The sequence below is a fragment of the Chiloscyllium punctatum genome, chromosome 27 (genome assembly GCF_047496795.1).
Source record: "Chiloscyllium punctatum isolate Juve2018m chromosome 27, sChiPun1.3, whole genome shotgun sequence".
Lineage (NCBI taxonomy): Eukaryota > Metazoa > Chordata > Chondrichthyes > Orectolobiformes > Hemiscylliidae > Chiloscyllium > Chiloscyllium punctatum.
The window spans coordinates 49,470,521-49,483,476 of NC_092765.1; the positions used below are offsets into that span (position 1 = coordinate 49,470,521).

The following is a 12,956-nucleotide window of genomic DNA, read 5'->3' on the forward strand; positions in this document are numbered from 1 at the left end:
GGATATTATTAACCAGATGGGTCTTATGTCGAAGAGTGTGGCTTATGCCCGAAACCTTGACTCTCCTGCTCCTTGGATGCTGTGCTTTTCCAGTGCCCTGCTTTTTGACTCTGAACTCCAGCATCTGCAGTCCTCACTTTCTGCTGTAAGTGACACTCCCCAGGTCAGTCTGGCAGGAGACAATTCCTTGGTTTATTCAGGGCTAGTTTCTCAGTTCCTGTCAGTTGTGGCTCAATGGGTAGTAAATGTTGTCTTAGAGTGAGAGTACTGCGTGCTTGTAATCTCACTCAGTACTCTCACTCAAGGGTCAGAAAAGAAGCTCATTTGCCTGACTGACACTGCACACACCGTACCAATGGAATGCTGCAATGCTGGAGGGACTGGCTTTCAAATGAGGTAGGAAGTCCCATCCAACTGTTATCCCAAATTAATGTCACTAAGGATGTATTATATAGTCACCACATCATTGTTATTTGTGTGCAACTTAGCTGCCCCATTTCCTGTATATGCCAGTAAATAAATTTAAAAAGTATTTATAAAGCACATTGGCATGTTCTGAGGTGTGTTCTATAGAAACGCAGATTCTTACTGTTAATCCATCACTTCAACAAGGAGCCTGCTTACTTCAGGGTGGTTATTCTGCAGGTAGACAATCTATTCTGTATACTTTGGTTTCCAGAATCCATGAGAAATCTGTAAGTCGAGGGCCATGAGGAGCCTGTTTGGTCAGGCCCATCTCTTCCACTGTTCCTGCCTGCCTCCCTTCTTTCCTCTTGTGCTGTCGTTAGCTCTTTGCTCCACCTCTTGTCTCACTCCTGACACCATGACTGAATACAGAGCAGGACCATGAGGAAAGCTGATGTTCAAAGTTCACTCCAGGAGGTTGTGGGGGAGGTAGTGTTCATTGCTTATCCTGAGTTGCCCTGAAAAGGTGGTCAGCATATTTCTTAGAATGACAGTTTCTGAGTGGCACACGTTGGTGTGAATCATAGACAATAAGATCAGGAGCAGGCCCTTCAGCCCTTCAAGCCTGCTCCACCATTCAGTACAATCACAGCTAATCATCCAACTCAATAACCTGTTCCCGTTCTCTCCTCATACCCTTTGATCCCTGTAGCCCCAAAAACTATAACTTTTCCTTGAAAACACTCAACTGCTTTCTGTGGCAGAGAATTCCACAGACTCATCAGTCTCTGGGTGAAGACGTTTCTCCTCATCTCAGTCCTAAATGACTTGCTGTATATTGTTACATTGTAAGCACTGGTTCTGGACTTCCCAGTCATCAGGAGCACCCTTCCTACATTTATCTTGTCTGGAAATGTTAGACTTTTATAGGTTCTGGTTGGGACTGAAGTCATAAAAAACTCCTGTATCCTCCTGGATTAAATGAATTGCTCTGTGCATACTGGGTAGTCTGTACCATGTCAGATTCTAGATTAGAGTGGTGCTGGAAAAGCACAGCAGTTCAGGCACCATCCGAGGAGCAGGAAAATTGACGTTTTGGACAAGAGCCCTTCATCAGGAATACAGGCAGAGTGCCTGCAGGGTGGAGAGATAAATGAGAGGAGGGCGGGGTGGGGAGAAAGTGGCATTGAGTACCTGGGAGTTACAGTGGGAGAGGGACTCCCTGAGATTCTTGGAGAGAAGAATGTGGGGGAGGAATCCCATCCCTGACAGGGAATTAATTTCTAATACTTTCTCTGTACTTTTTATCCCAAGGGTGAGCCAGGAAAACCTGGTGAAAAGGGCGCCCAGGGAGATAGAGGTCCTCCTGGGATATACGGAGGGTATTCGGGCAAGAGCAGCAGTGTGGCAATGCCGGGCCCTCCAGGGTCTCCCGGAGAAAGAGGATCACCCGGACCCCCAGGACCTGCAGGTCTACCTGGAATGCCAGGAGCACCAGGAACACCAGGAACAGCGGTAAGGACTCAAAATCCAGCCAGTTCCTCCATGACAGTATATTTTCAGTGAAAAGGACAATGATTCTGTCAGAGGATACCAACTTTCGCTGGTTCTTGATAAAGACTAATTCATGGTTCCTGCTCCCTCCACCATAGACCATCTTTCCCCACATCCTTTCTGTTACTTTTGTTGGAATCTATCAAGGCTGTGGTTTACATTGGGATGGTGCCACAGTGGGGTACCATTTGTGCCTGTGCTGTCACTGACAGGATCAAAGAGAGAAGGCCCACATATGAGGAAAATAGGAACTGCTCGCATCTGCTGCACTAGTCAATTAGATCATGGCTCAGCACTGTTTCAACTTAATTAACCTGCTTGTTTTCCACAATCCTTACCAGGAGAACTTTAACAGTATTTAAATGTGCACTTGCAATGCATCTAGACTTAGGGGACAAGAGCTGGAAAATGGAATTAGAACCGTTAGGTTTTTTTTCACTGGTGCAGTCTAGATGGGCTGAAGGGCCTTTTCCTGTACTGTACATCTCTATGACCGTGACCTAATAAAAAACCAACAGACCATTGCAACCTTAGCAGACCCAGTATTGTGGGGAGGGAGCTTTCAATTATCATAATTCAAATTCCAGAAAAATCACAAATACCCATCCAGGGGAAGAATCTGGTTTCTCCTCTGTACGTTTCATAAAATCCCTCACTATGGAAGTGGGCCATTCAGCCCATCAAGTCTACACTGACCCTCCAAAAGCATCCCACCCAGGCTCATCCTCTACCCTATCACCCTCCATTGCCCATGGCTAACGCACCTAGCCTGAACATCCCTGGACACCAGGGGGAAATTTACCATGGCCAATCCACCTAACCTGCACATCTTTGGACTGTGGGAGGAAACTGGAGAACCCAGAGGAAACTCACGCAGACACAGGGAGAATGTGCAAACTCCACACAGAGAGGTGGGATTGAATTTGGGCCCCTGGTGCTGTGAGGCAGCAGTGCTAACCCCTGAGCCACTCTGCAAGTTTGTGACTACGCATATCAACAATGCATCTGCCAGTTTTTGGGGTCATCAAATAGTCACCAAACAGTGCCCCAATTTTACCATGGTCCCTGTTTACAATCTTTCCACACAAAGAGAACCCTTAGTCTCCAGAATCATACTGAATCTGAAATGTTTTAACTCTGTTATCTCTCTACAGATGCTGCCAGACCTGCTGAGTTTCTCCAGTACTCTCTGCATTTGTTCCATCTTCTTAATGACTCTGGGTAAAGATGAATATCCTGGATACCTGATGGACTTGTTGGTGATTCTCTGTTGAGTCTTTCCTGAAACTTGTAACCTCACAGTTTTGTGGCAATCCTTGTGAGTCATCTTTGCACCTTTTCCCTATTTATGTTTTGGTCCCTATATATGGAGACCAAAAATATGAACCTGTGGTGGTGATGGAAATACCTTCATCTCGAACACAGAGGAGACCAGCTTCAGTTAGCTGACCAGCATTCGCTAATAAATCCTGATAATAAACCGCTGGCAGTTTGATTATTTTGTGTGCTGTCAGGGAGAGTTCTGTAATTCATTGGTGAGCTTCAGTTAAACCCTTCATTCCAAGTTATTTCACGGAGGTGTTCCTTCATTCTGTTTGTAAGCTTGTTCCATAATAAGGTAAATCGTTGCAAAACACTTCATCACGCTGGCTTTTCATGCCCAGGAGAATAGTGTCCTGTGTGTGTGTCGTGTGGTGAAACTGCCAATCTGATATCCTAAACAGACTAATGATCCTTCCACAGAGGGGGTGCTTTCCAGAGGGGATTCCTACTGTGACTGGACTGCTCCGCTCAATCTGAAATAACCTTTGATTCCATCCCACAGGCTGACGCTGTTAACTTTGATGAGATCAAGAGATTAATAAGACAGGAAGTCACAAAAATCTTTGATGGTGAGTCAACATTTCACTTTGTGTTGCTTCATTTCTATCAGTTCACCATCAGAACTCTACAGTCTGAGAATTTGGTAATCGACCATCTGATGTTTTGCTGAACAGAAACAAAACCCTGGGGGCTGGGAACTGATCTGTCAGGGATGGAGAAGCACACGCTCGGTTCCCTGTGCTCCTGGGTTTCTGAGCTGGGCCCGACTGCTGTGAGCAGCTGCTGACTGTGAGCCCTATCCCTCACCTTGCATAGGAGAAGAGGACAACGTCACTGGGCCTCACTCACACTCCATCCTCTGAATTGGAGTGGGGTGATGGGTGGTAGGTGGTACTGGTAGCAGCTGGTATGTGGGCATCAGTGACTCATTCCCCTTCAGAGGCACATGAAGAACATAACCCATCTGCCACCTCATTGTACAAACAACAGAACAGGTACCCTATCGCAGGCAGAACATTACCCCATGGTATCCTTCTCCTTCATATGGGGTCAACTCTCGCCACGGTTAATGAGGAACCCCTCCTTCTACAAGAGACAAGTGTCCAAGTGTCCTGCTAAGGCCATCTTTCTTTGCCATTGCTGGGGAAACAATATGACACAACAATGTGAAATATAAGAACATAAGACAAAAGAGCAGGAGTAAGCATCTCAGCGGATCCAGCCTCCTCCACCATCCAAACTAATCAGGATGGATCTTGGGTTTCAATTTCACTTTGCTGCCTGCCTCCCATATCCTGCGATTCCAAAAGACCAAAAATCTGTCAAAATCAGAATCCATGTACTTAACAAATGTATTTTAGAACCAATGATATTGGTCTGGTGTAGCCAGGGTCATGGTGTTGACTCCCAATGTCCATAGAATCCCTACAGTGTGGAAACAGGCCATTCAGCCCAACAAGTCCACACTGACCATTCAACGAGCATCACGCAGAGACCCACCCAGACTCTTATGTTTCCTGTGGCTAACACATCTGACCTACACATCCCTGGTCACGACAGGGCAATTTAGCATACCCAATCTACCTAACTTGCACTCTTTAGACTATGGGAGGAAACTGGAGCACCCGGAAGAAACCTATGCAGGCATGGGGAGAATGTGGAAACTCCACACAGACAATCACCCGAGGCTGGAATCGAACCCAGGTCCCTACGCTTTGAGGCAACAATGCTAGCCAGTGAGCCTCCATGCTGCCCCTAAACCCTTTATGGAGGTGAGATAGTGAGTATAGGTTGCAGACTAGCCTCCCTTGAAACCCAGACCCCAGCCAGGTTCTCCCTGTTCTCCAGTTGTGTTCCCTTCAATTACAGGTCTTTACTGGAGGTTCAATGATCAGGAGAACTCACTGCAGCTCAGTCAATGGCCTATGTTCTCTTTTCCAGAAAGAATGGCATACTACCTAGCCAGAATACGTACTCCAGATTCAACCAGCCAAGGAAGGCCCGGACCCCCTGGTAAAATTGGACCGACTGGTCACCCAGGGCAACCAGGTCAATCTGGATTGCCTGGGCAACCTGGAAGAGATGGACGGCCTGGGTTACCTGGGCCAAAAGGTATACCTTATTTTAAACATTCCATTCGGGAGCTGCGATCATGTTAAATTCCATTCAGTGCAAGTAGGTTCTGAGTGTGTATGTGTGGCCTCACATCTGGTCCCTTCACAACACAGACAACATGTCTCCATTTGAGCTGAAGGCTGTGTTGACTGATTTTAAAAATAGCAACTCCTCAGTGAATAATGATTTGGAGATGCCGGTGTTGGACTGGGGTGGACAAAGTTAAAAATCACACAACATCAGGTTATAGTCCAACAGGTTTAATTGGAAGCACATTAGCTTTTGGAGTGACGCTCCACCTGATGAAGGAGCAGTGCTCCGAAAGCTAGTGTGCTTCCAATTAAACCTGTTGGACTATAACCTGGTGTTGTGTGATTTTTAACCTCAGTGAATAAGGCAGCATTAGTGAAGGGACAGGGCACTTCTTTCAATTTTATGGTTCTTCTGAACTCGAAGAAAGTAAACTGACCTTTCAGTTAAACTGGGAAAGAAAGAGATATTCCCACCCAGTGAACAGAAACTCACCAAAAGCTGCAGTTAATTGAAGGAAGTGTTTGATCTTGCTGCTGGAAGACTATTCTGGAAAGGGGTGATAAATTAAGCCATTGCCCATCAAAGGATTGACAATAAGCAGATACAAAACAGCATTCCATCTGCTGTGTTAATCCAGTGTTTAAATAAATTGGTACTAAAATCTTCAGTGAAAAATTAAATGATGAGAGTCTCATTCTTCCGCAGGAGAGCACATTCACATTCTTAGGGACATTTTCAACAATCCCCACAATTTGTGCTAAATTAGCATAACCACTTCACTGAGAGTGTTTAATGGGGACAGTGTAGAGGGAGTTTCACTCTGAATCTAACCCTGTACTGGGAATGTTTGATGAACAAATTGTAGAGGAGGCTTTACTCTGTATCCATCCAGTGTTTTATCTGTTTCCAGAATCTTTGGAGAGCTGAATGTTTACTGGCAAGTTAAATACTTTGCTTCAGTTTACAATTGTTGGCATGTTTTCAGCTCATCCATTAAGAAGTTATTGAACTCTATTTTTTTTGCCACAGGTCCCAGTGGCCAGAAGGGAGACCGAGGTGAAAACGGAATTGGTCGTGTGGGTGAGCCAGGCCCACCTGGCCCTGCAGGTATGACCTGTTTACACTGAGGAATGGACAGCCTTGGTGTGGTGTGCTGTATAAAGCGGGTTTATTTCACAGCTGTTTTGTCATGACTCTATCCTGTGGAGATGTGTCATGTTAAAGAGGCGCCATTGCAACAGAAATCTGCTGATACAGCCAGTACCGAACGTGATCTGTTGAATCAGGTGTGCAACAGTTTGGATTATCTGAATCATAGAATCCCTACAGTGTGGAAGCAAGCCATTCGGCCCATCGAGTCCACCCCAACCCTCCGAAGAACAGCTCACCAAAACCCACCCTCCCACTTAGCCTGCACATCCCTGAACATTACGGGCAATTTAGTCTGGTCAATCCACCTGACCTGCACATCTTTGGACTGTAGGAGGAAACCAGAGCAGCCAGTGGAAACTCACGCAGACACAGGGAGAATGTACAAACTCCACAAAAACAATCACCCAAGGGTCGAATTGAAAACAGGTTCCTGGTACTGTGAGGCAGCAGTGGTAAGCACTGAGCCTCTGTTCTGCCTATTATTTCTGGATTGGACTATCGAATCTGAATTTCTGAGACTCTCATCCATCCTCATGATTCCTGGACCTAGAGAGGCCAAGCTAGAGTGTGTGAATAGCAGACCTTTAAGCTGGTATCCACTGAGCAGGTCAGACCTATTAACGGTCAAATATCTCGGCTAATCTTGCTGAATTATGTGAAGAAGTGACTGAAAAACAGTTAAGGTACTTCAGTAAATGTAATAAGCCTGGAAATTCAAAATTCTTTCAGTAAGTAACTTGTAAAATAGTTGTGACTGCAGTCCGAACATGGCAAAGTTGGAGGGTGAAGAACTAACAAAGAACAGCCAACTGACTGAGAACCCAGAGGAAGTGAGTAAGTGTTAATGATCCACAAGCTGGGGTAAAGTGGGAAGTATCCCATTGCAACATTGATTTGGACTCTGCAATTGGAAATACAGTTTTAATCTTAGCAGATGACTGAAAGTTGAGTGGAAAGGATATCGCTAATTTTTAATGATTGGTGGTAAAGTATTTATCAATAGGAGGTTAGTGATTCTGATAAGGCCAGTGTTCCCTGTCAGTTCCTAATATGGTAGAGTTCTGCCTTGAGTAGCCACAGTGTGGGTGGTGTAAAGCCATTCTTGATGATCTGAGGAGATTCAGTGATGATGAGAGATCAGTGATTCACTTCCAGGTTAGGAATACGATGCTAATACTGAACTAAATTATAACAAAATACAAGCAAATGATGAACATCATTGTAGACTGCTGCGTAAAAGCCAAATGAAAGTCCAGTTAGATCAGTGAGATGGTGCAGTTTGGTCAAATAAATGAGAAGGTGCATAACTCCTGGAAATTGGGGTAGACAAACAGGAGAAACCAATGGTCATGGACTCACCAACCATTAAAAATAACAGTGCAGGAATTGAAAAGCAGTGAAGTTGTCGATCTTAGCTGGATCGTGGTAAAAGAACATTGAACCATTCTGCCCTCTCAATATAAAAAGACTTCCATACCTTTTAAGATTTGGAGATGCCGGTGTTGGACTGGGGTGTACAAAGTTAAAAATCACACAACACCAGGTTAAAGTCCCAAAGGTTTATTTGGAAGCACTAGCTTTCAGAACGGACAACCACCTGATGAAGGAGCAGCGCTCCAAAAGGTAGTACTTCCAATTAAACCTGTCGGACTCTAACCTGGTGTTGTGTGATTTTTAACTTGATGCTTTTAAAAATGTCCATCACACCACATGACATCCTGAAGCACATTTACAGCCACTGAGGAATATCGTATTCTATAAAAAGAAAATCAAAAACCTTACAAAATATCTCTCCACTTCTTCTAAGGATGATGCTGGAACTGAGAGGTTGAGACTATCAGGGGAGACTAAGCAAACCAGGATTGTTGACTCTAGAATAGCAAGGACTGAGAAGTTACCTTACAGGATAGACATTAATGGACGTTTACTTTAGGAAGGTAGCGGCCTTTGAAAAGTATAGACAATAATAAATCGAGTAGTCTTACCTGATGATGGGATGATAACAGTCTCAAACTCTTCAGTGCAGCTGACATCATTTTGAAAGGGCTTCCTGCCAGGTGTTCAAAGTATCTGCCTATTTCTGGTGACAGTTCCCTTTAAAGGGGACTTTGAAACCGTACAGAAGGACCCTAACCAGTATTTTAGGTATGTACGGGTAGGAACCGGCAGTGTGCAGCTTTTGACAAGGCAGAAGGAAGGATGAGAGTAAGGAGATCACCAAAAACAGCATGAGGTTATTATAGTGAGACAGAGTGGAGCTGGAGAGTATGTCCAGGATCTGCAAAATGAAACTGACCTGCTGCTGTCCCACTGTCAGCAACCACAGACCCCTATGCCCAGACCTACCCCCACCTCACCACACCTCACCGGGGCCAGGTTAATGTTGTGAACTCAAGCCAATGAGCTGCAGCATTACCCTTCTTGACCTCCTGTAGCTTTTCTGCTGGATATAAATGAAAACACTCGAAGGGGGGAAGGTGTAAAAAAGCTGTGTGAGGCAAGTGTTTCCACACAAAGGGTGGTTAAGTGCCTGGAACACGCTGGTGGAAGCAGGCACAACAGCAGCACTCAAGAAGAGCCTGGATGAATACCTGAATAGGAAGGGACGAGTGGGATGCGGATCCTGTAAGTGAAGACAGTTTTAGTATGGAAGGGCAAAATGTGTCAGCACAGGCTTGGAGGGCCAAAGGGCCTGTTCCTGTGCTGTATTGTGCTTTGTTCTTTGTCTCGATGATGAAGATGGGAAACCTTTTGCCCGCCATCACATTTGAGCCCTCTGGTTTTATGTATTAGACTCATAGAGAAGTCCAGCATGGAAACAGACCCTTCGGCCCAACTCGTCCATACCGACCAGATATCCCAACCTAATCAAGTCCCATTTGGCAGCACTTTGCCCATATCCCTCTAAACCCTTCCTGTTCATATACCCATCCAGGTGCCTTTAAATGTAATTGTACCAGCCTCCACCAGCTCATTCCATACATGCACCATTATCTGCATGAAAAAGTTGTCCCTAGATCCCTTTTAAATCTTTCCCCTCTCACCCTAAACCTACGCCCTTTAGTTCTGGACTCCCCCATCCCAGGGAAAAGACTTTATCTATTTATTCTATAATAGATGATTTTATAAATCACTATGAAGTCACCCCTCAGCCTCCGACGCTCCAGGGAAAACAGCCCCAGCCTGTTCAGCCTCTCCCTGTAGCTCAAATCCTCCAACCTTGGCAACATCCTTGTAAATCGTTTCTGAACCCTCTCAAGTTTCACAACATCCTTCCAATAGGAGGGAGACCAGAATTGCACACAATATTCCAAAAGTGGCCTAACCAATGTCCTGTACAGCTGCAACATAACCTCCCAACTCCTGTATTCAATGCTCTGACCAATAAAGGAAAGCATACCAAATGCCTCCTTCACTATCCTATCTACCTGTGACTCTACTTTCAAGAAGCTATGAACCTGCACTCCAAGGTCTTTGTTCAGCAACACTCCCTAGGACCTTACCATTAGGTGTATAAGTCCTGCTCTGATTTGCTTTTCAAAATGCAGCTCCTTATATTTATCTGAATTAAACTCCATCTGCCACTCCTCAGCCCATTAGCCCATCTGGTCAAGATCTCGTTGTAATCTGAGGTAACCTTCTTCGCTGTGATCTTCACAGCTTTTCTCTCTGTTCAGTGGGCAGTGTTGATCCTAAGCTGTTTGAGTTGATGAATGACACTGTATTTTGTGATTTCCAATTATCTTTCTGTTCACGGTCAGGTCCACCAGGACGCCCAGGATATGGTAAAATTGGCCCACCAGGTCCAGTTGGCCAGCAGGGAGTGCCGGGGGTGCCAGGCCCACCAGGACTTCAAGGAACATCGGGGAAAAATGGGCGCTGCACACCCTCTGACTGTATCATGAGGGTACCTGAGCCTTACAATGCCAAGAATTCAAAAGGACCATCTCATTGGATGAATTAATAAAGACTTTTCTTCATTGCATTTTTGGGGGGTGTGGTTGAAATGTCAGATTTCTTTTTCCTCTTTTTTTTAAATGAATCACATGAACAGCTTTTGCAGGTAGGCCGAAGTAATAATTTTTCCCAGTGTATTGTTTAGACATGTTTCTCCAGCTATGGGAATAGGTCCTAATATTTTCTTCCCTGCAATTAGGCCCTGATAACCTTTTCAAAACCACTAGGACCTCATGCTGTGGAAGCCAATATCTGTCACTGGGTGTTGTGGGAAGCAGGGCACTAGTTGGTGCTCAGACTTGCTAATTCTGGTTGGGGATGTTTCAAAACAATTTCATCACATGACCTCCCACAGCCCCACCCACCTGCACCACTGTTCATTTAATTCGTTAATCCTCACATCACCCTTCTCATGAAGTGAATAGACTCTCCCAATATAATTAGGTGATTCTCAGTTCAAAAACCTTGTTTCTCTGACTCCAATATTTTTATAACTTCTTGTGAACGGAACTACTGAAAGGAATTGAACCATACACATGTTGCCTTTTCCAACAGTGTGCTTGTGAGCTTGATCCTTAACAACTCCAGGGCATTCTTGGAGAGTTGATCACCTGAACTGGGATATTGGCCTCAGTCAGATCTGACCAATTGCAGAAGAAAGCCTGAACTCAGTATGCTGTTTAGCAGTACCCACTGCCCGTGCCTGTGATGTTAACAGATCTGATCAAAAATAAATGAAATGTGTCGAGAATTTATTGACTATATCAGTCCAACAGCCCTTTTTGCCAGTCCCAGATCCTCTCCTTTCAGTAGTTAACTGCTATGATTCTATTCCCCACCTGATTAAGTGCTCACTTTACCAGGGTAGACGCCAAGGGGGCAATTGAATTTAAATATTCTGGAGGGAAAACTTGAATTTCTTGCACAGACTGTGTACAGTGCGGCCTGAACCTCCCTGCACACAGCACAAAGTTGCTGACGAATCCAGATTCAGAAAGCTGGTGAAAAATACTGCAGCTCTCACAAAAGGTACAGTGAGAGAGACCGTCCTGAACCATCAGATTGATGTTCTGGTCTGTGTGCGTATGAGTGAGAGTGAGGGTAAACCGGTGACTCAGGCCAGCGCTAGCTCCACCCAGGAATAGACCCCCAGCAACAGGTTGGTGCAGGAAATGTGCAGATGAACCTTGGCATCACAACAAAGGGGAGCAGTAATTTCAGAGCTGCTCACAACTGTCCAAAGGCAATCCAGTTCAGACAAAGGTGGATACAGAAGTCAATATGGGTAAATAAAACAGTCTGTAGCTAACCCTGGGCTGTACCTGTCTCGGGAGTGTTTGATGTGAATTGATTTTAATTTTGCTGACCCAATGATACGTTATCACAATCAGATTCCCGAGCCTGTTTTACTCCGGATTAGCTTTCTGTTGTTGCCAAACAAATCCGATTATGAGAGTGGGGTGAAAGTGAGGTTCGAATAATGAGCATGTGCCAAGGAATTGTTTTATTCTCTCACACTGTCTTAGCCACACCCATGTGAGCAGGAAGTGTCATTAAAAAGGAACAAAGTGAAGACTATTCATTGGAATGAAATTGCTGTTCAGTTCAACCTGCAGTCAGAGCTGACTTCCTTTCTCTCAATTAAATGGACATTAATTCTCCTTCCATCATTTAAGTAGGCAAAGTGCCAGGGGGTCAGAAACTGGGGATGTTGACTTTGCCCATGTCCTGTGCTCTCCCAGTCTCTGTCCCAGCTGTTGGGACAGGCCATGGCTGATGGTAGGCTTCTGATCTTCATCTCTGTCTTCCAGCTCCTGCAGGTACAGGGGAATGCTGGTCATCGTACAGTCAGACAACCCAACATGTAGCTAATGGAAGCAGGCCTTCCTGCCACATGCACACTGCAGCTCTCAGTGGTGACCACCCTCAGTTACTGCCTCCTCTGTCATTAACATGTATCCTGCCCATCCCTGCTGTGCTGACTGGCACTGACAAAGCTGTCAGCCTGAATTGGGAACATTGTCTGGTCAAATGGGTCCTCACAAACACATGTTATTGTCGCTTCTAAACATCAACTGTTGGAGAACTGGGAGTTCCTCAAGAGCCCTGTATTAAAGAGAATTAAAGAGAATTTTGACAGACCTGATGTTTGGAATTGGTTGGTTTTCCGTTATTTGGTGATGTTGCAATGTGATTAAGAAGTTGTGCCTTGATCTGTCCTGCACCATGGTTTGTAATGGTGAGTTCCATCTCTGTTAACCAGAACTCTACCCACTATTTAAGCTTCAAATCTGGCCTCACTCATCCTGCATTGTGAGCATTTCCAGCCTGTTGTGTAATTTCTTCACCTTTCTGATCTGCACCTTTATGACTGTAGTGACCAGCACCTTTACCCCTGTCTGGACTGTATCAGATCT

At 45.1% G+C, this 12,956-nt stretch overlaps 1 protein-coding gene across 2 annotated transcripts in view; it reads left to right on the forward strand.

The window, feature by feature from the left end:
• The window catches only part of col16a1 (collagen, type XVI, alpha 1), a 367,062-nt gene extending 354,377 nt beyond the window's left edge, over nucleotides 1-12,685 (forward strand). For both annotated transcript variants that reach the window (XM_072548617.1, XM_072548616.1), the window contains exons 66-70: nucleotides 1,720-1,920; nucleotides 3,785-3,851; nucleotides 5,224-5,394; nucleotides 6,460-6,537; nucleotides 10,344-12,685. In XM_072548617.1, coding sequence (XP_072404718.1) covers nucleotides 1,720-1,920; nucleotides 3,785-3,851; nucleotides 5,224-5,394; nucleotides 6,460-6,537; nucleotides 10,344-10,546 — 720 coding nt within the window. In that variant the 3' untranslated portion in view covers nucleotides 10,547-12,685. The remainder of the gene's footprint in view (nucleotides 1-1,719; nucleotides 1,921-3,784; nucleotides 3,852-5,223; nucleotides 5,395-6,459; nucleotides 6,538-10,343) is intronic.
• The last annotated feature ends 271 nt before the right edge of the window (nucleotides 12,686-12,956 follow it).